Source organism: Stylophora pistillata, chromosome 14, assembly GCF_964205215.1.
Source record: "Stylophora pistillata chromosome 14, jaStyPist1.2, whole genome shotgun sequence".
Lineage (NCBI taxonomy): Eukaryota > Metazoa > Cnidaria > Anthozoa > Scleractinia > Pocilloporidae > Stylophora > Stylophora pistillata.
The window spans coordinates 24,247,954-24,273,909 of NC_142532.1; the positions used below are offsets into that span (position 1 = coordinate 24,247,954).

At 37.5% G+C, this 25,956-nt stretch overlaps 3 protein-coding genes across 15 annotated transcripts; 1 reads left to right on the forward strand and 2 right to left on the reverse strand.

Annotated features, from left to right (window-relative positions):
- Nucleotides 1-1,004: 1,004 nt before the first annotated feature.
- LOC148717148 (separin-like) lies at nucleotides 1,005-13,216 on the forward strand. 4 transcript variants are annotated; one of them, XM_088744395.1, is made up of 17 exons: nucleotides 1,005-3,005; nucleotides 3,529-3,714; nucleotides 3,854-3,889; nucleotides 4,525-4,729; nucleotides 4,842-5,046; nucleotides 5,468-5,613; nucleotides 6,016-6,168; nucleotides 6,266-6,433; nucleotides 6,875-6,973; nucleotides 7,392-7,462; nucleotides 7,553-7,613; nucleotides 8,080-8,169; nucleotides 8,651-8,724; nucleotides 9,121-9,204; nucleotides 10,634-10,742; nucleotides 10,903-10,958; nucleotides 11,468-11,694. In XM_088744395.1, exons 5-17 carry the CDS (start codon nucleotides 4,959-4,961, stop codon nucleotides 11,508-11,510), a joined length of 1,242 nt encoding a protein of 413 aa, XP_088600521.1. In that variant the 5' UTR covers nucleotides 1,005-3,005; nucleotides 3,529-3,714; nucleotides 3,854-3,889; nucleotides 4,525-4,729; nucleotides 4,842-4,958; the 3' UTR covers nucleotides 11,511-11,694. The 4 variants fall into 4 exon arrangements, with proteins under 4 accessions (XP_088600521.1, XP_088600519.1, XP_088600518.1 ...); XM_088744393.1 differs by lacking the exon at nucleotides 4,525-4,729 and having other exon boundaries at nucleotides 1,744-3,005; nucleotides 11,597-13,216; XM_088744392.1 differs by lacking the exons at nucleotides 1,005-3,005; nucleotides 3,529-3,714; nucleotides 3,854-3,889 and having other exon boundaries at nucleotides 4,711-4,729; nucleotides 11,597-13,216.
- Nucleotides 13,193-20,857, reverse strand: LOC148717149 (separin-like). Of its 9 annotated transcripts, XM_088744397.1 has the most exons (13): nucleotides 20,717-20,857; nucleotides 20,542-20,577; nucleotides 19,385-19,589; nucleotides 18,818-18,963; nucleotides 18,263-18,415; nucleotides 17,998-18,165; nucleotides 17,458-17,556; nucleotides 16,969-17,039; nucleotides 16,818-16,878; nucleotides 16,262-16,351; nucleotides 15,668-15,780; nucleotides 15,188-15,271; nucleotides 13,193-14,868 (listed from the first exon to the last, which is right to left on the reverse strand). In XM_088744397.1, exons 3-13 carry the CDS (start codon nucleotides 19,470-19,472, stop codon nucleotides 14,862-14,864), a joined length of 1,080 nt encoding a protein of 359 aa, XP_088600523.1. In that variant the 5' UTR covers nucleotides 19,473-19,589; nucleotides 20,542-20,577; nucleotides 20,717-20,857; the 3' UTR covers nucleotides 13,193-14,861. The 9 variants fall into 9 exon arrangements, 7 of the variants coding, with proteins under 7 accessions (XP_088600523.1, XP_088600524.1, XP_088600527.1 ...); XM_088744398.1 differs by lacking the exons at nucleotides 20,542-20,577; nucleotides 20,717-20,857 and adding an exon at nucleotides 19,702-20,011; XR_015995118.1 differs by lacking the exons at nucleotides 20,542-20,577; nucleotides 20,717-20,857 and having other exon boundaries at nucleotides 15,570-15,780; nucleotides 19,385-19,695.
- On the reverse strand, nucleotides 20,716-25,604 carry LOC148717150 (uncharacterized). Of its 2 annotated transcripts, XM_088744405.1 has the most exons (6): nucleotides 25,279-25,603; nucleotides 24,335-24,418; nucleotides 23,175-23,426; nucleotides 22,058-22,214; nucleotides 21,426-21,580; nucleotides 20,716-20,902 (listed from the first exon to the last, which is right to left on the reverse strand). In XM_088744405.1, exons 1-5 carry the CDS (start codon nucleotides 25,354-25,356, stop codon nucleotides 21,507-21,509), a joined length of 645 nt encoding a protein of 214 aa, XP_088600531.1. In that variant the 5' UTR covers nucleotides 25,357-25,603; the 3' UTR covers nucleotides 20,716-20,902; nucleotides 21,426-21,506. The 2 variants fall into 2 exon arrangements, with proteins under 2 accessions (XP_088600531.1, XP_088600530.1); XM_088744404.1 differs by lacking the exon at nucleotides 20,716-20,902 and having other exon boundaries at nucleotides 21,442-22,214; nucleotides 25,279-25,604.
- Between the last annotated feature and the right edge of the window lie 352 nt (nucleotides 25,605-25,956).

Consider the following 25,956-nt stretch of genomic DNA (forward strand, 5'->3'; position numbering starts at 1 on the left):
TTTTTATGTTCTAGGTTGACCTGGACCGTCTTATTAATCCTGAAGAGACATATCATTACTTGCCTATCACCGCTGAAATGTTTGGGCTTTTAGAACAGGTGAAACCTGCTACGTACTTTCATTGGTGACGATTTGGATTTCCCACAGGCAATTAACTGTTCATGCAGTCCTGTCACAACATGACCATGGCAATGGAAATGTTAAAAAAATGTTTCGGTATAAGAAATGACAGCAGTTTTAAGAGATTTAAGTATTTGAAGGAAAAGGCTATCACTCAACAGAAAAGAATGATTTTCTCCAGTCAGGTCTTTTTTATCTCGACTGGTAAATTTTATACAGTGAGGATCCTTGCCTTTGTTATCAGTGGTGTAATGAATAATGTAGGTTCTGCATTGTTGGAGGTTATTACAAGATAATTTGGTTGTATCAACTGGGTTAATAAATATTAATTGGCCGCAGCAAAGAATTTCTAAAGCTGATATTCCAAGGTTAAGCCCTTTATCAGAGCAAATGGTGAAGGGTTAATACTTGAAACATCAGCTTCAGAAATTGTTTTCAGCATCCGATTGGCATGTACATTATCAACTCAGCTGATGAAACCAAATTATATGTACTTATAACTCCCCCCCCCCATCTGCCCCATCTGATACAGCACAACATATGGGTATCTTCAAAAAATTAAGCGTGTGGGAACATCTTCCATTGCACCACTCCCTTGGCAGGATTAACTCTGCTACCCTTAGGCTTAGGCAAGTTAAGCCAATAATTTATATCCGCTTTGTAATACTGAGCGTTTTAAAAATGCTTTTATTAATAGACTTGGTTTTAAGCATAACTTAGCTGTAAGTAATTAATACACATTTTAGCCCATTACACTTTATATGTAACACTTGATATGTATTTTATCAGTGAAATAAAGACTATTTACTATTTTAATTTACAACAGTTTCCCATCAGAATCTTACCCCCTTTATTCATTCAATGAATGAATTGTTTTCTTGCAGCCCTTAAAAAAAGCTCGTGCTCTTTGCATGGCTGCCAGTATATCCCAATCAGTTGGTACCAAAGATATGCTGGATAATGGATTGTGTGCCCTAAGTGATGCTGTTCACTCATTGTGTGACATTCTGGACTTGTCACATGCTTCAATTATTCTGTCTCATACAAGTAACCTGGTTGATAGATTTGAGCCCTGCAGTACTTCATGGGTTCAGTTCTTGTTGGCCAAGAGTCACTATTTGCTAGTCACAGGAAAGGTATGAAAAATCAAAATCATTATTAACCCTATCACTGCTTTAACTAACTCTACTTACTGTCTGCCAAACACTTCTCGTGATGTAAGTTTGGAAAATTTGGTATTGGATTAACTAAATAATCCTCTACAATTGATTTTTTTCTTTATTCTCCTCACTTGTCTGCTTGACATTGTACTGATGTTGTAAGGAGAATTCCTGTCTTGGTCTCTGACATGGGAGTCAAAGGGTTAAACAAGCATTCATCATGCAGGCATACATGTATACGTGGTACTCTAGCTCCATGTTGGTGATTTTTCTTTGTGCTGAAGAACTTGGAATAGCTTTAGGCAAGGAAACTGTGGGCCAGCTAGCCTCTGAGAGCAGCAGGGAAATCCAATTTGTATAGTAATCACATGATTTTGAGTGCAATTTGGAATAAATAAGCACGAGTAAATTTTTTCAAAGACTAACAAAATTTCATGAGCCCATAGGGTGAGTGCAATTTGTGATCTTTGAAAACATTTACAAGTGATTATTTATTCCAAATTGCACGAGAAAATCATGTGATTATGTATTAATAATATACATGAAAAAATACGAGGTAGCTTCTCATAACTACGCGGAAGAAAAGCGCATGCATCACATGCAAAAATAATTTATTGAAATCCTGCAAGTGACATTGACCTTGACATTGACATTGACCAATTATTCTGACCAATCAGAATGTCTGGTTTGTTTCTTTCTTTGCACTGAATTAACCCTCTTCTGTACTGAATTAACTCTCTTCTGCACTGAATTAACTGAAAACTGCGCTCATCTTAACCAATCAGACCTGAGAAATTTTTTCATGTATATTATACAATATACGGTATAGGAGGAAATACCAATTAAACAGGTCTATAATAGTCAGTACGTGTAAACACGGGATTGTTCAGTTTGTGATGTGTGTGTCAGTCGTGGTTTTCATTGATTAATGTTGAGTATGCGGAAGGGGAGGTCTCCCTGAAGGAAGCACTGCAGAGTGAAGTCTTCACACACAAGAGTTACAAGTCCCACCTGTTGAAAGCCAGATGGAAATCAATTTGCTGCGAATATGCAATGCTCCCACCCACAATCCACAAATTTAAGATAACAGTTGGTAAGTTCACTCTTCTTCTTTGGAAATTCCTCTTTCCAAAACTTAGATCTACTCTTCTCCACAGTTATTCAGTAACTTTTTCATAATGGAAATGGGAATTTAGCAGTGGATATTCCATAAGATGGCTCTTCTTGTCCACTGATACTAGGTCTAATTGGAATTTGGAGTGTTTGTTTTTGGAGACCTTTAGAAAGATCCTTGGAGCAAGGAAGAAAACTAACAACAAACTCAACCCACATGTGACACCAGGTCCAAGAATTGAACTAATGGGAGGCGAGTGACCTCACCACCGCCCAATCCCAGCTCCCCAATATTGATTTTTTATTTCATTGTTTTCATAAACCGTCGCCAAGTGACCTGTGAAAATTTAGGCAGACTTAGTACCAACAAAACAGTCTGTTCAACCAGATAATTTTTGATCAGTGAATCAATTCATGAGTTTATGAGTAATTCCCAGGTGACAGTTATTTTTTTTAGTATTATCATTGTTGAGATCCTCTACTTGGTTCACTGACTCCTGGAATGGGCTATGGATGCACTTCATAAACTAACACAAATGGCTGAAGAAATCTTTGGTTTAGATGCGTTTTGTACTGGCAAACAGACACACAAGCAAAAGGAAAATTTGTTGGGTAAGGTGATTGAGGAATTTTTGTTTCCTTTTATTCTTGACACAATTCTGCAGAGCCCTGCTTGCAAAGTAGTGCCCCTGATTTCTATGAGCTTCTACTAGGGACAATGTGTTCTGATGACTGGGATAATACAGGGGTTTCATTAAGGGCCAGGCACCGGGCAAATTGACTGGTTGTGAGGACGGTTTTGCCCACCTGATTTGACGGTCTGGAGGAAAGTTTATCTTATAAAGAAGTTCAGTTCAAAGAGTTTTGCCCGCCTGTGAAAACCAGTTTCCCTCCTGCAGAAAACATTAATGAAGCCCCTGATAATATATACCTAAATCATGTGGTTGGCAATACCTTGCAATCCTAATTCAGGCTTTGAGATAGAGTTGTGCTTGTAATTGGATGTGTTATTATCCTGATTAAAATATAGAGAAAAGTGCAATCAAACTGGCCTGAAACATGGGAGAGTTTTCTTCTGTTTTATTATTAAACTTTTAATCACATATTTTGGCATCTATTCCTTTTGTTTGTGCAGATTTGCTAGCCACATCAGAAATTAAAGTTCTGGCCAAAACCTTTCTAGTTAGTCAATCCTAAATGACTTGCTCTCATCCCTGTTACAAGTTGGTCAGCTGTATGCTCATCAGGGAGCTGTGAGGGAAGCTTTGAGGCAGTTTGTGGATGGTGTTGCACTAGCAAGGCAATTTTGCCTACCATACAGGTGATTTATTAATGTTTAGTAAAAGCTCTGTTAAACTTTTGGACCCACACTAGATCAGAAAGTCAAGGAGCATCAATCCAAAATTTTAGATGAGAGAATTTTGAGGATAATATTAACTGTCCTTGTCTGTTACTCTTAGACATCAAGCTGTTACCAGAACAGGAAAGAGAATAAAGTAAGATCTTAAAAATTGTTTGCTGAACATGAAGTTGTGCTGAAAATGAAGGGTTAATTTCTTTTGTTTTATTCCCCTGATGTGAATTCAACATTGAATTAATCTGCTGGTAATTGGTAAATTTGCCTTGTCCAAACCAGCAAAACAGTTATTTTTCAGATTTTTTCTTTTTTTTTTTTTTTTGCAATTACGGCAAATGTATAAACAAATTTCATTTCAACTTCTTATGTCCCCATAGAGCAAGATGTCTTAGCTATAGTAAAGATGCCAAAGGGGAATTGTTTACCTCTAAAGATTAATTTGGAACTAGTTTTTAGAAGACTCATCTAGACTACAAAGATAATGGCAAAGTTTACATCCTTTTTGTTAATTTAAGTTGAAGTTTCAACTCAAATTAATTAAAGATGACTTCACTGACTAGTGACCAGGGATATTTTCAATTGAATCCCTGTGGTTTTGTTATTTTAGGAGAATAGCAAAGGATTTTTCTAAACCTTTGGTATATATGATAACACCTTTGCTTGTGAGTACTTGTAGCTACTGTTGCATTTGATAGACTTCTATTTGTTATGTATACAAAAGAGAGAGATTTTTCGTGACCTTGTGAAAGCCAGTTGGATGCTTTTACCTCTTAGACATGGCACACAACTCTCCGTGTTTACTGGTATCCCCAATTACTGTGGCACTGAGTGACTCAAAGTTTATCTGCTCCTTTATATGGGATGCAAAAACAAGGAACTAGAACCTTTGATGCCAGAAGAAGGAACTAGAACATGGCTGCCAGAACAGGGGATTACAGAACAGGGAACTAGAACATGGATGCCAGAACAGGGAACTACTGTAAGACATGGGATGTTAACAGGGAACTAGAACATGGGATGCCAGAGCAGGGAACTTAATAAATCTACAAGTAGATTTCTCTTTATTTTGTTATTTCCTTTTTGTCTGTTAGGAAAACAAAGGAGATCTGGTGAAGCTTGCAGAACGTCTTTCCTCCTTGTCACTTGATGACTCTTCAACTAATACTGCTCACCAAAAACTGGCTGCCCTGGTCAAGACTTGAAACATCATGAAGTTTTTCTTGTGTGCAACTGAGAGATACAAACACGGTCTCTTCACTCCTGAAGAAATTTCCCTATTGCAGAACATGCCTAAAGGTACATTATAGTTATTTTACAAGCAATAGCGAGCTTTCAGCTGTGTTATGCAGCCAAACCAGCTTCAAAGAAAGTGTTTAACTGTTCAACTTTCTCAGGATTGGTTTGTAGAACAGTGTGACTCTTATAACAGGAGAATATTTTTTTCTAGCGAAATGTAATTATCACTAATTTAACATAATTCTTTAAGCAAAATGACTTTGTTAAAAACTTTTTGTTACCAGACCACCTCATTTGACTCTTCCCAATTCTTCCGCTCATGCTACACATAGAACTGATGATTACATTTGCCATGAATTTTTAGTTCCTTTGACAAGTAGAACTGAAATTTAATTTGTTACGTTGAGCAAATAATGACTTTTGGCAATAATCCTATAGTGTGATATTGACAAGGTAAGAAATTAGAATTATTGTTTTCTAGAGTGGACTGTTTGCACTTTGGAAACCTTCACACATCCAGTAAGCAAGGACAGAGAACTGCTGATCTGCAGGGTAAGGGCTGACTGTGATCCTGCTGTGGTTAAGATTAACACAACATCTGGAGAAGCACAGAACAAGGATTGCACTGTATGTCGATGTGTTTGTAACAACTTGGTTATATTGCGGTTACTCTGTTGTTGTATTTAGGGAGAGTGGACCTCTCACCTCTATGTTGGAGGAGGTAGTAGCTTACAGTCAGTTGAGATTCTGTAGTGCAGGTGTAAGCTTTGTCCAAGGTCACCATGAGGGGTTTTTGGGTAAAACACTGAATTCTCACAATACCTCTTTATTGTAGAAGATCACTAGAAATACGTCTGAGCAAACTGTCTGGATATCTGAGAAAACACTGGGGATAACCTGAGCTTACTAGTAGATAATTTCTCATTTAACCACTAGAAAGTCTGTAAGTAATGATAAAAGCACAAGAACAGGGTTGGCGAAGTAAATTAACCTAATTAACTATTGACTGAAACAACTTATTTTGTAAAGGGAGACAAAGTTGTTGTGGATCTTTCAAAGCTGTTCCAGTCTGGATTATTGGAGGAATTTACAGACATAATGAATGACAGCATCAAAAGCATGAATATTAACAACACAACCGAGTGGTGGACACTAAGGACAAGGCTTGACAGGAGAATGAAGGTGATCAACATTTCAACTCTCACGAGCCATGAATGTGTATCCTCTCCTATGACATAACTGAAAGTCTAAATTGTAATAATTATGGTCATTTCTTTAGAACCTTTTGGAGAAACTTGAAGGTTCTTGGCTTGGAAGATGGAGAGGAGTTCCTCTTGGTCAGCCTATTGATGAAGAGTATTGTGAATCAATAGCATCCTTTGCCAGAGAGTTGGAAGAGAAAGTTTCAATCCTGTGTGGATGTTGTCATGATAATCATTTGCTTGAAGTATGTTGTGCATGAATCAATCAGAGTTTCCCGAGTTATAAGGATGGCAGATTGTATGAAAAATGTTTTGTCCATCAATCTTTGTTATGATTTGTGTGCCATCTTTGGTGCTTGACCCAAAGATGACAATTGAAGTAGCAAAACCTTGCATAGTAACCGAATGGAAACTAGGGATGGTTGAGTGGCAAGAGCACTCACCTCCCTGCTGTTCCACAGGTTCAATTCCCAGACCTGGTGTCATATGTGGTATGTGGGTGGGTATGTCCTTGCTCCAAGGGTTTTTATACAGGTTCCTTGGTTTTCCTCCCTCCACAAAAACCAACATTTCAACATTTCACTTTAAACCAGTGGACAAGAAGAACCACCTCATGGAATGCCCCCAGCTAAATCCCATTGTCATTATTAATATTTTTATTATTAAGTGTCCTTTGTTTGTTGTAGGTCCTCATAGATTCGTCATTTTGCTTGTCAAGAAAAGAAACTGCTGAAGCACTGATTGAAATTACTGCCATGGATGCTACCTTACCTTCTTTTGAAAAAGTAAGAACAAGAAAATTTTGTTGCAATCAAAGAATTCATAATCAAGTGTCTAGAGTAAGTTGGAATTTCACTGCTTTTGTCAAAGCATAGGGCTAACTCTTCACTCTAATGAAGGGCTTAAGTCAGATTTAGCAACTACTTACATTAACTAAATTGTAATTTGGTCCACTTGTGTTTCCCAGACATAGCAACCCTCTGGTTTTTTTCTTCTCAACCTGTATTGCAATAAGCTGTTGTGATTATTTTTGTTTTGATTATTTGGTGTTTGATAAAATTGCACTCTATTGGTTTATCATCGTCAATTGCCTGACAGGAGAATGTGTTTAGTCTTAGCTACTAGAGACAAAGGGAGGTTCCTCATCCTTGGCCCTTAAGTAATCATCTCTCATTTCATGATCTCTCACATTGCATGTTTCAGCTACTTGATGAAGTTCAGAACCTCACTGACAAGCTATTTGAAGATACAGACAAGAAAAGCTGCATAAACAGGTTTGAGGGAACATAAAGGTTAATTTTCTTTCTTACCTTCATTACTTGTACTCTCGAGAAATTATTGATGACAACAAAATTCCTTCTCAGGTCTGGAGGTCACTCTGCAGAGAACATTCCTCGTCATCCTGTAATCCTAACTCTTGGAAAAGTAAGAACCAGCTTTTTTAGGTCTTACATTTGTTTAGTAATCAGCCATTAAATGTATTCTAGCTCTAGCTCTGAAGACCTGAAAACTGAACAACCAATATGTGGGTTCTTTGTAAATAGATGTTGGTGAACTGTCAAGGAATCAAAGCTTTGCCAAACACAAGGGTGGGAGGAAAGGCATCCGTAATGGACTGACATTCCATATTAGTTTAAAAAGTGGTCATTTGCAACATTAGTGTAATGGGTACTGGTTGCTCACCATTATATTCAAAGTGTTCAGACACTAAGGTAGATTTATGGGCATGCACAGATATGCTGTAATTGCAAGATGTGTGCCTAAATTGTGGTAGCAGATCTTACTTATCAACTCATTCAGTATTGGGACGTACTCTTCTACAATGTTTGAAACCAGAGTCAATTTCTGGCATATCTATAAATCAAATTGATCTGTATTTTATGATTCATAGGATATTCAGCATCTTCCATGGGAAAGCATACCCATCCTGTTTGACCAACCTGTGACAAGGGTCCCATCTCTGCAATTTATTTTTTCCAAGGTACACATTCCATTAAGAGGTCTTTGAAAGTTTGAAGACCTGACTTGTTTCTCAAACAACTGTCATGTTTTCTCCCAGAACCATATTGATTTTTATCTCTGCTATGCTGTCAACAGTGGAAAGAAATTTATTTTAATTAATTATAACAACCGTGATGCCCGCTGATTGTGTAAACCATGGTTTGGGTTAGACCTTGTGTAAAGAACTGGCTCATTTGGTTTCTGGAGCATAATTCTCCCTCACAATAATGGTTTGTAATTTTATGAAAAGAAGTTGTGATCTGATACAAAAAAAGTGTTTGTCATTTCATTATCTATTAGCCAAGGTAAGCATACAGGAAAAATTGTCAATTGATTGAATTGAATGAAGGTCTTTTGAAATGTGGTTGCCTACCACAACAACTTTTGTGCCAGATTCTTAGCTTTTTAATACCTTGATATTCATTGTCAGTTAATATTTTTTTCTGCATTTTTCTTGATAGTTATCGTGTCAAAGACAGTTGCCTGAGAATAACCTACCCAACACCCAGAAAATGTTTCAGAAGTGGTTTGAAAGGTACAAAACACAAGCAAACGATTGAAGCAAATGAAACAGAAGAAAGACCTGATGTTGTGTTTCTTATATATTAAACTAGGCTATACAAGTTGATAGAGGTAACACCAATATATTATAAACTGAACAAATAGATTCAATGTTGCTGTGTGTCTGTTTAGTAATAGATCACAGATGACATCAAAATGTAGTAAGAATAAAAAGTGGCACAGGAAGCCCAGCCAAGTGTGTCACTGATTTTGGCATTTTGGCAGCATGTAATGGTTTTAAACAATAAGAAAGCAAAATATTGTTGATGGTGACATTACTCTTGCATCTGTTTTTTAATAGATCACAAGTACAAACCAATCAAAATGCTTGTATAATCCAGCGTATATGAATAATTGTTGTCACTTGCAGCGAAGATGGATGGCAAGGTATCACAGGAAAGGCTCCCACACAGGAAGAGTTCAGGAGTGCTTTAACTGACCATGACCTGTTCATGTGAGTTATTGTAAAGGCTCCAGTAAGGGGCCTATTGGCCCACACAGCCAACTAGGAGTATTACCACTCACCCCCCCCCCCCGACAATTCGGCAGAAGCCATTAGTCCTTCTGGGTGAAGAGAGGCACTGTGAGAGTAAAGTGTTTTGCCCACAAACACGACACGCTAACCCAGCCAGTACTCCAACCCAGACCTCTCAACCCGGAGTCCAGTGCACTATTCTAGGGTCTCCCATCAGCTTTGACTGTCCATGACCTGTTCATGTGAATAACTAAAAGCACTCCAGTAGATCTCCTTTTAAATGGGCCCCCTCTGTCAAGAACAGCAAGCTTCTGGTATGCTTCCTATCTCTCATCAGCCTGCAATTTACCCCTCTCCTTCTTCCCAACAAAAACTGTCATGTACTGGTGACATTTTCCTCCATTTGAGAATGTCGGCTTCCATCTTTAAACATTACAAGTTCTCTACCAAGAAATGTATACAACAGATCAAGGGGAATATAAAGAATTTGGCTCTTACAAAGTTTTTGAAGAGAAGGTTCCCCTCACACCCCTCTGATATGCATACCTCTAAAATAAACCCTAGTTCTGAAACCCTGAAAATTTCTAAGCCTGCCATTGACAAAGTAGAAAATTGAAAAGGTCGTAGAGGTTGGATATTTGCAGAGCTGTCAGTGCTGAAATACTGAGAATCATGACTCTTAAATGTTAAATAAGTTGACTAAGATAGAGACAAAGGTACTTTGGGTTTCTTTTATACATACTTGAAATTTTGCTTGTGTGACTAATTAGGTTGGATGACCCATGTTATTGTCATTCTGATATGTCTGTATCAGTTACTACCAGTAATGATTTATGTTACATTGACTGAACTATATGCAAATTACAACTGAAACAGGGGAGATGGTGTTTTTTTTTTATTTTAGAAGTGAAATCAGTATCTATGACCCTTTTTATATGACATTTGATGCTCTTGCGTGAGTTGCAGTTGCTTAGCTGCTAAACTGGGTCCATAATACAACTGTTACACTTATTAAGGATCATATTTACTGTAGGTGCTCTCAACCAATACATCGGTTGACATAATTATTTGTCGAGAGTCAGTTAACATTTGACCGATATGTTGGTTGACATTTGGCTGACAGTCGGTCAATGTATCGGTAAAGATATTGACCATCAACTGTCGACCAAGTCTCAACCAAGTATCGGCCAGCTGTGAACCAACCATCAACCAAGTGCCAACTGACTATCGACCAAGTGTCACCCAAGTGTTGACTGACTCTCAACTGATATATCAGTGGAGAGCACCTGCAGTAAACATGATCCCATACTTAGTTCTAGATGCGATAAACATTTTCAGATAAGGGTATCTACAGTAGAAAGTTTTATTGTTGTTGTTGCTTTAATCATCGCATCAATATTCTTTCTAGATATTTTGGTCATGGCACTGGGCGCGAATTTCTGCAGGGTGATGACATTCAAAGGTTGGATTGTCGAGCTGTTACTCTGCTTATGGGTTGCAGTTCGGGAAAACTACAGGTTAGTTTATACCTGACCGTGAAGGAAAAACATTATCACATAATTGTTGTTGACAAACCAACAAAATGCAAAGGAAGTGTCCAATTGTCTGGTTCAGATGTGTAGTTGGTTGAGACTAGGCATGGGGCATATAAGTAACCACTCTATTTTAATTCATTAGGTTGGTGGAGAGTGTGAGCCAAGGGGGATGGCCTTAATCTATCTTCTGGCAGGCTGGTATGTCTTTGGCATTCATTTCTTGTGTGTTAGTACCCTTACAAAGTCTTTTACTGACGTGCTATACTGCAGGTTTCAACAGCTTTTTGCTTAAGCAGCTGTTGATATAGTAGTGGGTAGCTGTCCTTAGAAAAGGGGTCCTAAGGCAAGACTTAAACATGAGAGCCAGCTCGCAGGCTCAATAGACAGCAGTAAGAGGACTCATGGGCAGTGATAGACAGCTGATAACCAGCTTTTACTGAAACCTCTGGCTCTATTTGACAGAGCTCAACACTAACTTTTCAACTTACTAGCCAAGTGGCCAGTGACAAGTTAGATGTTATGACAATTTCAGTTTGTTTGCTAGCTTCACTGGCTAGTGGAAATCGAAAAACACTGGCCAAAACTGAATTTCTACAAGTGTGTGGCTAGTTGGCTACCATTAGTGTCAAGTCCTGATTTGAACCCAAATGTCAACTGCTATTGACCTTTGTCATTGGGAAACTCGTATAACTTTGCTTTCCTTATAGGTTGGGCACTCCCTTTTCTTGGACCAGACCCTCAAGGAACTAGTTATTCTTCAAAGACCATAGCTCTACTCTATGGTTCACTGTATAGATATGTAGCATGTAATCTATTTATAATGTATTCACTTTCAGCCCAGCCATCGTTGCTAACTTGTGGGATGTTACTGACAAAGATATTGATCGCTTCAGTGAATTGCTGCTGAAACAGTGGCTTCAATCTGGGTCTTGTTTCTCGTTACCACAAGTACTAAGCCAGTCGCGACAAGCTTGTAAACTGAAATATCTGATAGGAGCATCTCCTGTAGTTTATGGCCTTCCAGCTTACACCAAGGAACAGAATGGTTAACCAAGGATTATATACTAAAATATCTCTAGTTCCAGTAAGCAATAGCAAATTATTTACCATACTAGTGCTGATTGTGTGGCAAAGAGGACAAGCATTGTGCAGAGTGTGTTTGGAAATGGTAGTGCATACAATTTTAATGCTGATAGAGCACTTAACTGTAGGCTACCATATGCAATAGGTGCTAAATCTACATGGGCTGAAAGTACCCGATCAGTTTAAGCAGAGCCAGTTTGTCATACTTTGTCCCACAATCCTGTTAAGTTGTACAGGAAAGAAACCCATTTGAAACAGAGAGGGACATTATCTTTTTTTTCCTGTTCTACTACAGCTCTTATTCTCTATCGCACTAACTTTTTTTTGAAATCATGTCAGTACCAACATATCCAAGGAATACATAACAAAATTTGCTTTGTCAAATAACAAACCAAGGTTACAGTTATTAACTGTTTGTAACCATTTTACCTTATTATATCATCAATTGGGAACAATTTGAGAAATGTGTCATCTGTATATTAATGTTTTACATTGGCAATTAAAGTTTAGCTTGCATATTAAGGGCATTTCTCTGATATCTGTACCAATTGTGAAAAAAATTGAAAAGGATACAATTCATAACAGAATGAATTCCAAGAAGGTACCTAATAATTTTAGTGTCAATATTTGTTTTAATAATTGAGCTTGAAATGATGATGATGGTGTTGTTGCCTCAATAAAGTGTAATTATTCATGTAAATATATAGTTCCAGGTTTCCTCTCAAATGTGTATTTTCATTAATTTTGTCGAAGTTAATGCAACAATATAAAAGCAACCCTTTTTTACTTAATTTTAAAGATCTAAAATGAGTTTCTCCTTGGAAATGCAAGTATTCTTGCTTGAGTGTCAACCTCGATTTTAAAGATATATCTTCATATGTAGCTGTGAAAATCAGGCAAATGTGCATTTTTGTTGATTGTTGAAAGGTTTGCTATGGTGAAAGAGAAGTAGTTTTCAAGCAAACTTCATGAAAACAAACGGGGAAAGGAAGAGGGGGACCAAACAAACAGAGAAAGCCCTTGGTTGACTTTTCAAACCCTTAAGAGTAATCAGCATCTAATATCTCCACACAGTGATACTGCCGAATCATTCATTAGGATCATGAGAATAAAGGAAATTATCTTCAACCTAAGATTTGATTGCTAAACAAAGGAAATGTATAGAGAGAAATGTGGAGAATACAGATACTGAAGTCAGGCTTGATGTTCTTGAATTACAATTTTTTAGAGTCCTGTTTTGTTTTCTCCAAGATGGGTATGGACACATTTCTGTGCATGTGAACAATGAAACAAAGTGCTCAACAATTGTAAAATATTAATTAGTATTATGTATCACATTTCATACTAAATAAAGAATTAAATTTGCCAGTTTATTTATGTTTTGCACTAACAGTACAAAATTAAATTTCTGGTAGTTTACCTGTCTGTTTTTAGATCTTTATTGATACAGGAAACACCCACTGAAATGGCTGTTTTCCATAGTCAATGCTGAGCTAACAAACTGCTTTAACCCTTTACAGGCATTAAATGGGATTTCACACAGAGCTTCCCCATTTTTGCCAGACATTTGAAAGGATGGCTGCCAAGGACTTTAAAAAACAGCATAAAACCAATCAGCAAGCCTTACCCTTAAAACCAAAGTCTATTTGTTCAATGGGTGAAAAACCATATCCAACAGATACATCGCAATTCAGTGTAGAATGGTTAACAAAACACACTCCACTACCCACCCAGTAGAGATTTATTCTGTGAATAGTACTATCCAGCCTTTGAAAATCCAGGAGAGTTACTGTTGAGGTTTCAGGAGTGAAAGGGTTAATACTTATGCTTTAAGGCCAGTGACAGACCACCGAGGTGGCAACTTCTTGCAGTCATGCAATGATCGAAATGTTAATCAATAAAAAGAACTGTTTCAGTAGATCCTGAAAACAACCACCCTAAGTAACTTTGTGTATACATGTACTCGACACCTTGGCTATATTGGGCATGCTGTATCAAAATAGTGCAATGGCAAAAATAATACTGTTTGCTGAGCGGTAAAGAAATTATTAATCTGATCCCTTGGTGAAGATTATTGAACCACCTGGAATGACCAGTGGTAACGCTGAGGATGACTAATACCCCATTGACACCAAAGCCTAAACATGCTTTAAGGCTGTTTTGTTAAACATGGTTTAACACAACAGCTCCATAGAAGCTGCTCAAATCAATATTTGGTTAACTTCAAATGTGGCACATTGAAAATACAATTTAGGAATTGCTTGAATCTCGTGGAAAATTTAGTTTTTCAGTTCTCTGCTTCTGATTTTTATTTAGTTAAACCTGGTTTAACTAAACAAGTTTTCTGGTGTGAATGGGGTATAAGTTACAAAATGAATTCATCAAGTTGATGCACAAATGTTTCAACTGGCCTCAGATATGGGAATGCCTGTCTTTTTGAAGTTAACTACAGATGACATGGACCAAAATTTACTGTGTAAAAGTTTAGAAATTTTTTTTGTAACTTACACTACAGCAAGCACCTAAAAATTCGCTGACACCCTTTGATCAGAAGACCACTTTCCTTTCATTTTGCTTTTGACATGAATGGATGAATGGTATAGTAAATAATGGGGCCATTTGGCCCCATTTAGCCTCTATTAAAGGTATATCTGTTTGCATCAAGCCAAATTTCCAGACATGGGGAGTGAAAACCTAATCATTCGTGACATCTCCAAGTCACCTTTAACAGTACTTTTGTCTGCCATTCTCCACACCTAGGGCAACTAGTTTACAAATAAATTAGCATGGCAAAACAACCTATTCTTCCAGAATTGCCTCGCATTAAAATTGTGTCAACTAAAAAAATACCTAACATAAATAAACTATCTCAATGTTGATCTTCCTTCAGGAACTGGAACACAGATGAAAAGTCTAGCTTAGCATATCCTTTATTGCACATTATTCTATAAATTTGATGAGCAAGTGAACCCATTGGTGTAGGAGTGGTAGTAGCAGTTGCTGCACTTTGAGAAAGACCTAAGTCCTGTAACAAAAAACAAAACTTTTTTAGTGCTTTTTGTTGACAAGAACGATCCATTTCTGAATTCCAAACATTCATGCTTTGATAATAAGGCTTACTGCAAAACCTAATTCTCCCATCACTTGACCTTTACCCTCACTATGAAACAGAAGTATATTAAGTGTTTGTGGGCAAAACACTTTACTCTCACAGTGCCTCTCTTCACCCAGAAGGACAAATGGCTTCTGCCGAATTGTCAGGGGGGGGGGGGGGTGAATGGTAATACTCCTAGTTGGCTGTGTGGGCCAATAGGCCCCTTACTGGAGCCTTTACAATAACTCACATGAACAGGTCATGGTCAGTTAAAGCACTCCTGAACTCTTCCTGTGTGGGAGCCTTTCCTGTGATACCTTGCCATCCATCTTCGCTGCAAGTGACAACAATTATTCATATAAGCTGGATTATACAAGCATTTTGATTGGTTCGTACTTGTGATCTATTAAAAAACAGGTGCAAGAGTAATGTCACCATCAACAACATTTTGCTTTCTTATCCTCTAAAACCATTACATGTTGCCAAAATGCCAAAATCAGTGACACACTTGGCTGGGCTTCCTGTGTCACTTTTTGTTCTTACTACATTTTGATGTCATCTGTGATCTATTACTAAACAGACACACAGCAACATTGAATCTATTTGTTCAGTTTATAATATATTGGTGTTACCTCTATCAACTTGTATAGCCTAGTTTAATATATAAGAAACACAACATCAGGTCTTTCTTCTGTTTCATTTGCTTCAATCGTTTGCTTGTGTTTTGTACCTTTCAAACCACTTCTGAAACATTTTCTGTATGTTGGGCAGGTTATTCTGAGGATTGAATGCATAGAATGTTTTCTCAGGATCAATCTCAGGCAACTGTCTTTGACACGATAACTATCAAGAAAAATGCAGAAAAAAATATTAACTGACAATGAATATCAAGGTATTAAAAGCTAAGAATCTGGCACAAAAGTTGTTGTGGTAGGCAACCACATTTCAAAAGACCTTCATTCTATTCAATCAATTGACAATTTTTCCTGTATGCTTACCTTGGCTAATAGATAATGAAATGACAAACACTTTTTTTGTATCAGATCACAACTTCTTTTCCTAAAATTACAAAACTATTATTGTAAGGGAGAATTATGCTCCAGAAACCAAATGAGCCAGTTCTTTACACAAGGTCTAACCCAAACCATGGTTTACACAATCAGTGGGCATCAGGGTTGATATAATTAATTAAAATAAATTTCTTTCCACTGTTGACAGCATAGCAGAGATAAAAATCAATATGGTTCTGGGAGAAAACATGACAGTTGTTTGAGAAACAAGTCAGGTCTTCAAACTTTCAAAGACCTCTTAATGGAATGTGTACCTGGAAAAAGAGAAATTGCAGAGATGGGACCCTTGTCACAGGTTGGTCAAACAGGATCGGTATGCTTTTCCATGGAAGATGCTGAATATCCTATGAATCATAAAATACAGATCAGTTTGATGTATAGATATGCCAGAAATTGACTCTGGTTTCAAATATTGTAGAAGAGTATGTCCCAATACTGAATGAGTTGATAAGTAAGATCTGCTACCACAATTTAGGCACACATCTTGCAATTACAGCATATGTGTGCATGCCCATAAATCTACTTTAGTGTCTGAACACTTTGAATATAATGGTGAGCAACCAGTACCCATTACACTAATGTTGCAAATGACCACTTTTTAAACTAATATGGAATGTCAGTCCATTACGGATGCCTTTCCTCCCACCCTTGTGTTTGGCAAAGCTTTGATTCCTTGACAGTTCACCAACATCTATTTACAAAGAACCCACATATTGGTTGTTCAGTTTTCAGGTCTTCAGAGCTAGAGCTAGAATACATTTAATGGCTGATTACTAAACAAATGTAAGACCTAAAAAAGCTGGTTCTTACTTTTCCAAGAGTTAGGATTACAGGATGACGAGGAATGTTCTCTGCAGAGTGACCTCCAGACCTGAGAAGGAATTTTGTTGTCATCAATAATTTCTCGAGAGTACAAGTAATGAAGGTAAGAAAGAAAATTAACCTTTATGTTCCCTCAAACCTGTTTATGCAGCTTTTCTTGTCTGTATCTTCAAATAGCTTGTCAGTGAGGTTCTGAACTTCATCAAGTAGCTGAAACATGCAATGTGAGAGATCATGAAATGAGAGATGATTACTTAAGGGCCAAGGATGAGGAACCTCCCTTTGTCTCTAGTAGCTAAGACTAAACACATTCTCCTGTCAGGCAATTGACGATGATAAACCAATAGAGTGCAATTTTATCAAACACCAAATAATCAAAACAAAAATAATCACAACAGCTTATTGCAATACAGGTTGAGAAGAAAAAAACCAGAGGGTTGCTATGTCTGGGAAACACAAGTGGACCAAATTACAATTTAGTTAATGTAAGTAGTTGCTAAATCTGACTTAAGCCCTTCATTAGAGTGAAGAGTTAGCCCTATGCTTTGACAAAAGCAGTGAAATTCCAACTTACTCTAGACACTTGATTATGAATTCTTTGATTGCAACAAAATTTTCTTGTTCTTACTTTTTCAAAAGAAGGTAAGGTAGCATCCATGGCAGTAATTTCAATCAGTGCTTCAGCAGTTTCTTTTCTTGACAAGCAAAATGACGAATCTATGAGGACCTACAACAAACAAAGGACACTTAATAATAAAAATATTAATAATGACAATGGGATTTAGCTGGGGGCATTCCATGAGGTGGTTCTTCTTGTCCACTGGTTTAAAGTGAAATGTTGAAATGTTGGTTTTTGTGGAGGGAGGAAAACCAAGGAACCTGTATAAAAACCCTTGGAGCAAGGACATACCCACCCACATACCACATATGACACCAGGTCTGGGAATTGAACCTGTGGAACAGCAGGGAGGTGAGTGCTCTTGCCACTCAACCATCCCTAGTTTCCATTCGGTTACTATGCAAGGTTTTGCTACTTCAATTGTCATCTTTGGGTCAAGCACCAAAGATGGCACACAAATCATAACAAAGATTGATGGACAAAACATTTTTCATACAATCTGCCATCCTTATAACTCGGGAAACTCTGATTGATTCATGCACAACATACTTCAAGCAAATGATTATCAGGACAACATACACACAGGATTGAAACTTTCTCTTCCAACTCTCTGGCAAAGGATGCTATTGATTCACAATACTCTTCATCAATAGGCTGACCAAGAGGAACTCCTCTCCATCTTCCAAGCCAAGAACCTTCAAGTTTCTCCAAAAGGTTCTAAAGAAATGACCATAATTATTACAATTTAGACTTTCAGTTATGTCATAGGAGAGGATACACATTCATGGCTCGTGAGAGTTGAAATGTTGATCACCTTCATTCTCCTGTCAAGCCTTGTCCTTAGTGTCCACCACTCGGTTGTGTTGTTAATATTCATGCTTTTGATGCTGTCATTCATTATGTCTGTAAATTCCTCCAATAATCCAGACTGGAACAGCTTTGAAAGATCCACAACAACTTTGTCTCCCTTTACAAAATAAGTTGTTTCAGTCAATAGTTAATTAGGTTAATTTACTTCGCCAACCCTGTTCTTGTGCTTTTATCATTACTTACAGACTTTCTAGTGGTTAAATGAGAAATTATCTACTAGTAAGCTCAGGTTATCCCCAGTGTTTTCTCAGATATCCAGACAGTTTGCTCAGACGTATTTCTAGTGATCTTCTACAATAAAGAGGTATTGTGAGAATTCAGTGTTTTACCCAAAAACCCCTCATGGTGACCTTGGACAAAGCTTACACCTGCACTACAGAATCTCAACTGACTGTAAGCTACTACCTCCTCCAACATAGAGGTGAGAGGTCCACTCTCCCTAAATACAACAACAGAGTAACCACAATATAACCAAGTTGTTACAAACACATCGACATACAGTGCAATCCTTGTTCTGTGCTTCTCCAGATGTTGTGTTAATCTTAACCACAGCAGGATCACAGTCAGCCCTTACCCTGCAGATCAGCAGTTCTCTGTCCTTGCTTACTGGATGTGTGAAGGTTTCCAAAGTGCAAACAGTCCACTCTAGAAAACAATAATTCTAATTTCTTACCTTGTCAATATCACACTATAGGATTATTGCCAAAAGTCATTATTTGCTCAACGTAACAAATTAAATTTCAGTTCTACTTGTCAAAGGAACTAAAAATTCATGGCAAATGTAATCATCAGTTCTATGTGTAGCATGAGCGGAAGAATTGGGAAGAGTCAAATGAGGTGGTCTGGTAACAAAAAGTTTTTAACAAAGTCATTTTGCTTAAAGAATTATGTTAAATTAGTGATAATTACATTTCGCTAGAAAAAAATATTCTCCTGTTATAAGAGTCACACTGTTCTACAAACCAATCCTGAGAAAGTTGAACAGTTAAACACTTTCTTTGAAGCTGGTTTGGCTGCATAACACAGCTGAAAGCTCGCTATTGCTTGTAAAATAACTATAATGTACCTTTAGGCATGTTCTGCAATAGGGAAATTTCTTCAGGAGTGAAGAGACCGTGTTTGTATCTCTCAGTTGCACACAAGAAAAACTTCATGATGTTTCAAGTCTTGACCAGGGCAGCCAGTTTTTGGTGAGCAGTATTAGTTGAAGAGTCATCAAGTGACAAGGAGGAAAGACGTTCTGCAAGCTTCACCAGATCTCCTTTGTTTTCCTAACAGACAAAAAGGAAATAACAAAATAAAGAGAAATCTACTTGTAGATTTATTAAGTTCCCTGCTCTGGCATCCCATGTTCTAGTTCCCTGTTAACATCCCATGTCTTACAGTAGTTCCCTGTTCTGGCATCCATGTTCTAGTTCCCTGTTCTGTAATCCCCTGTTCTGGCAGCCATGTTCTAGTTCCTTCTTCTGGCATCAAAGGTTCTAGTTCCTTGTTTTTGCATCCCATATAAAGGAGCAGATAAACTTTGAGTCACTCAGTGCCACAGTAATTGGGGATACCAGTAAACACAGAGAGTTGTGTGCCATGTCTAAGAGGTAAAAGCATCCAACTGGCTTTCACAAGGTCACGAAAAATCTCTCTCTTTTGTATACATAACAAATAGAAGTCTATCAAATGCAACAGTAGCTACAAGTACTCACAAGCAAAGGTGTTATCATATATACCAAAGGTTTAGAAAAATCCTTTGCTATTCTCCTAAAATAACAAAACCACAGGGATTCAATTGAAAATATCCCTGGTCACTAGTCAGTGAAGTCATCTTTAATTAATTTGAGTTGAAACTTCAACTTAAATTAACAAAAAGGATGTAAACTTTGCCATTATCTTTGTAGTCTAGATGAGTCTTCTAAAAACTAGTTCCAAATTAATCTTTAGAGGTAAACAATTCCCCTTTGGCATCTTTACTATAGCTAAGACATCTTGCTCTATGGGGACATAAGAAGTTGAAATGAAATTTGTTTATACATTTGCCGTAATTGCAAAAAAAAAAAAAAAAGAAAAAATCTGAAAAATAACTGTTTTGCTGGTTTGGACAAGGCAAATTTACCAATTACCAGCAGATTAATTCAATGTTGAATTCACATCAGGGGAATAAAACAAAAGAAATTAACCCTTCATTTTCAGCACAACTTCATGTTCAGCAAACAATTTTTAAGATCTTACTTTATTCTCTTTCCTGTTCTGGTAACAGCTTGATGTCTAAGAGTAACAGACAAGGACAGTTAATATTATCCTCAAAATTCTCTCATCTAAAATTTTGGATTGATGCTCCTTGACTTTCTGATCTAGTGTGGGTCCAAAAGTTTAACAGAGCTTTTACTAAACATTAATAAATCACCTGTATGGTAGGCAAAATTGCCTTGCTAGTGCAACACCATCCACAAACTGCCTCAAAGCTTCCCTCACAGCTCCCTGATGAGCATACAGCTGACCAACTTGTAACAGGGATGAGAGCAAGTCATTTAGGATTGACTAACTAGAAAGGTTTTGGCCAGAACTTTAATTTCTGATGTGGCTAGCAAATCTGCACAAACAAAAGGAATAGATGCCAAAATATGTGATTAAAAGTTTAATAATAAAACAGAAGAAAACTCTCCCATGTTTCAGGCCAGTTTGATTGCACTTTTCTCTATATTTTAATCAGGATAATAACACATCCAATTACAAGCACAACTCTATCTCAAAGCCTGAATTAGGATTGCAAGGTATTGCCAACCACATGATTTAGGTATATATTATCAGGGGCTTCATTAATGTTTTCTGCAGGAGGGAAACTGGTTTTCACAGGCGGGCAAAACTCTTTGAACTGAACTTCTTTATAAGATAAACTTTCCTCCAGACCGTCAAATCAGGTGGGCAAAACCGTCCTCACAACCAGTCAATTTGCCCGGTGCCTGGCCCTTAATGAAACCCCTGTATTATCCCAGTCATCAGAACACATTGTCCCTAGTAGAAGCTCATAGAAATCAGGGGCACTACTTTGCAAGCAGGGCTCTGCAGAATTGTGTCAAGAATAAAAGGAAACAAAAATTCCTCAATCACCTTACCCAACAAATTTTCCTTTTGCTTGTGTGTCTGTTTGCCAGTACAAAACGCATCTAAACCAAAGATTTCTTCAGCCATTTGTGTTAGTTTATGAAGTGCATCCATAGCCCATTCCAGGAGTCAGTGAACCAAGTAGAGGATCTCAACAATGATAATACTAAAAAAAATAACTGTCACCTGGGAATTACTCATAAACTCATGAATTGATTCACTGATCAAAAATTATCTGGTTGAACAGACTGTTTTGTTGGTACTAAGTCTGCCTAAATTTTCACAGGTCACTTGGCGACGGTTTATGAAAACAATGAAATAAAAAATCAATATTGGGGAGCTGGGATTGGGCGGTGGTGAGGTCACTCGCCTCCCATTAGTTCAATTCTTGGACCTGGTGTCACATGTGGGTTGAGTTTGTTGTTAGTTTTCTTCCTTGCTCCAAGGATCTTTCTAAAGGTCTCCAAAAACAAACACTCCAAATTCCAATTAGACCTAGTATCAGTGGACAAGAAGAGCCATCTTATGGAATATCCACTGCTAAATTCCCATTTCCATTATGAAAAAGTTACTGAATAACTGTGGAGAAGAGTAGATCTAAGTTTTGGAAAGAGGAATTTCCAAAGAAGAAGAGTGAACTTACCAACTGTTATCTTAAATTTGTGGATTGTGGGTGGGAGCATTGCATATTCGCAGCAAATTGATTTCCATCTGGCTTTCAACAGGTGGGACTTGTAACTCTTGTGTGTGAAGACTTCACTCTGCAGTGCTTCCTTCAGGGAGACCTCCCCTTCCGCATACTCAACATTAATCAATGAAAACCACGACTGACACACACATCACAAACTGAACAATCCCGTGTTTACACGTACTGACTATTATAGACCTGTTTAATTGGTATTTCCTCCTATACCGTATATTGTATAATATACATGAAAAAATTTCTCAGGTCTGATTGGTTAAGATGAGCGCAGTTTTCAGTTAATTCAGTGCAGAAGAGAGTTAATTCAGTACAGAAGAGGGTTAATTCAGTGCAAAGAAAGAAACAAACCAGACATTCTGATTGGTCAGAATAATTGGTCAATGTCAATGTCAAGGTCAATGTCACTTGCAGGATTTCAATAAATTATTTTTGCATGTGATGCATGCGCTTTTCTTCCGCGTAGTTATGAGAAGCTACCTCGTATTTTTTCATGTATATTATTAATACATAATCACATGATTTTCTCGTGCAATTTGGAATAAATAATCACTTGTAAATGTTTTCAAAGATCACAAATTGCACTCACCCTATGGGCTCATGAAATTTTGTTAGTCTTTGAAAAAATTTACTCGTGCTTATTTATTCCAAATTGCACTCAAAATCATGTGATTACTATACAAATTGGATTTCCCTGCTGCTCTCAGAGGCTAGCTGGCCCACAGTTTCCTTGCCTAAAGCTATTCCAAGTTCTTCAGCACAAAGAAAAATCACCAACATGGAGCTAGAGTACCACGTATACATGTATGCCTGCATGATGAATGCTTGTTTAACCCTTTGACTCCCATGTCAGAGACCAAGACAGGAATTCTCCTTACAACATCAGTACAATGTCAAGCAGACAAGTGAGGAGAATAAAGAAAAAAATCAATTGTAGAGGATTATTTAGTTAATCCAATACCAAATTTTCCAAACTTACATCACAAGAAGTGTTTGGCAGACAGTAAGTAGAGTTAGTTAAAGCAGTGATAGGGTTAATAATGATTTTGATTTTTCATACCTTTCCTGTGACTAGCAAATAGTGACTCTTGGCCAACAAGAACTGAACCCATGAAGTACTGCAGGGCTCAAATCTATCAACCAGGTTACTTGTATGAGACAGAATAATTGAAGCATGTGACAAGTCCAGAATGTCACACAATGAGTGAACAGCATCACTTAGGGCACACAATCCATTATCCAGCATATCTTTGGTACCAACTGATTGGGATATACTGGCAGCCATGCAAAGAGCACGAGCTTTTTTTAAGGGCTGCAAGAAAACAATTCATTCATTGAATGAATAAAGGGGGTAAGATTCTGATGGGAAACTGTTGTAAATTAAAATAGTAAATAGTCTTTATTTCACTGATAAAATACATATCAAGTGTTACATATAAAGTGTAATGGGCTAAAATGTGTATTAATTACTTACAGCTAAGTTATGCTTAAAACCAAGTCTATTAATAAAAGCATTTTTAAAACGCTCAGTATTACAAAGCGGATATAAATTATTGGCTTAACTTGCCTAAGCCTAAGGGTAGCAGAGTTAATCCTGCCAAGGGAGTGGTGCAATGGAAGATGTTCCCACACGCTTAATTTTTTGAAGATACCCATATGTTGTGCTGCATCAGATGGGGCAGATGGGGGGGGGGGAGTTATAAGTACATATAATTTGGTTTCATCAGCTGAGTTGATAATGTACATGCCAATCGGATGCTGAAAACAATTTCTGAAGCTGATGTTTCAAGTATTAACCCTTCACCATTTGCTCTGATAAAGGGCTTAACCTTGGAATATCAGCTTTAGAAATTCTTTGCTGCGGCCAATTAATATTTATTAACCCAGTTGATACAACCAAATTATCTTGTAATAACCTCCAACAATGCAGAACCTACATTATTCATTACACCACTGATAACAAAGGCAAGGATCCTCACTGTATAAAATTTACCAGTCGAGATAAAAAAGACCTGACTGGAGAAAATCATTCTTTTCTGTTGAGTGATAGCCTTTTCCTTCAAATACTTAAATCTCTTAAAACTGCTGTCATTTCTTGTACCGAAACATTTTTTTTAACATTTCTATTGCCATGGTCATGTTGTGACAGGACTGCATGAACAGTTAATTGCCTGTGGGAAATCCAAATCGTCACCAATGAAAGTACGTAGCAGGTTTCACCTGTTTTAAAAGCCCAAACATTTCAGCAGTGATAAGCAAGTAATGATATGTCTCTTCAGGATTAATAAGATGGTCCAGGTCAACCTAGAACATAAAAAAAAAATTCAGTGAGAATAACATTCATGCAAGATTAAATGTATTGTATACAGTGGGAGATGCAGTAACCCAATGGTTAGTATGCTGCACTGCGGGTCAAGAGGTCTGGGTTTGAGAACTGGCTGGGTCATTTTGCTGTGTCCACTTGGGCAAAACACAGCTTTCTTTTCTATCACGTGCCTCTCTGTAACCAGGAGTACAGATAAAAAGCCTGCCAAGTGATAAAATGCTGGGGGAAGGGAATAACCTTGCAATGGACTAGCATCCCATCTTGGGGGAGTAGTAATACGCCTAGTTGCTTAGCCCTTTAACTCCCAGAAATGATTTAAACATGTATCTTCTCCCTTTAAAGCCCATACATGATTCAACAGGTAATGAGAATACTTGAACTTATCATGTAGAAGTTGTTCTCTTGATCTAACACCAAATTCTTATAACTTATTTACAAGGAAATGTGCAGCAGCTAGAGGGGAGAATTAGTGATTAGGTCTTGGGATTTAAAGGGTGAATTCAATGGAAACCAGGATAACCTCGGGCTGGGTGGGCACTCTGTTTGAGTGCAGACTTAGCACAGCATTTAAATTTTAGTAATCCATAAATCTTTAATGGCACATCTTTCAAATTGTTTAAGTACCTATCGTAAAACGTCTGAAAGTATCAAAAGCTGATACCTATTTAGTTCTCGCAACAAATTCCCCATGAAAGAAAACTGTTCTTGGAATTTTACAGTTTCACTTGTTTTCAAATAAAGAATTCTCACTGCCAGTGAAAAAATATTAATGTTTTGGAAATTAAAGTAAAAAAATATATTACATAGCCCTAAAATGCTTTTTCCAGGAAACATTTACCTTTCCACTGGTGTCTTGTTGCAGTGATTTGGTCCTTAGTGACGTCCACATTTCCAAAGCTGCACAAAGTGATTCCATAAATGGTTGCTCCAGGCAGATATCTTCTATCTGAAAAGTTACACCAACATTTCATTTGACAGTCTGATATTTTGAGGGAATGAGGTGCTTTTGGGGATGCACCGGAGGTGCAATGTCAGGGCCCCTTTCCCTTCTGCACGGTCCTCCATGTACACGTACAGGTACAGTATGTTGTTGTTGTAGAAAAACTGACTACAAAATTCATGTCTATTGTAAAACAGGCACATGACATTTCATCAAAGACAACAATTTGTTCCTGAAAATGTGTTGAACAAATTAACAAGGAACAATATAAAATCTGTATAAGTAATGTTCACTCTAGACTTCAAATTAACTGAAATCAACTTCTTGCCCCAGTGCGTCTCTTTGTTGGAGGCACACTCAGTGGCCTAACAGATAGCCTGCAGCCAGCACGACCTCAAGAAATCCAAATTTGAGACCTGGGTGGGTCATCAAATTGTCAGATCAGATCTTAATCAAAAAAGTTTCCAGTACTTTCCTCTTCTCCTTGATAACTGTCAGAAAGCTCTGGCCTTGCTGAAGTTGCTCTCTCATTTACTGCATCTTTGTGCTCAAGCAAAGCCTGCCATAAATATGCAG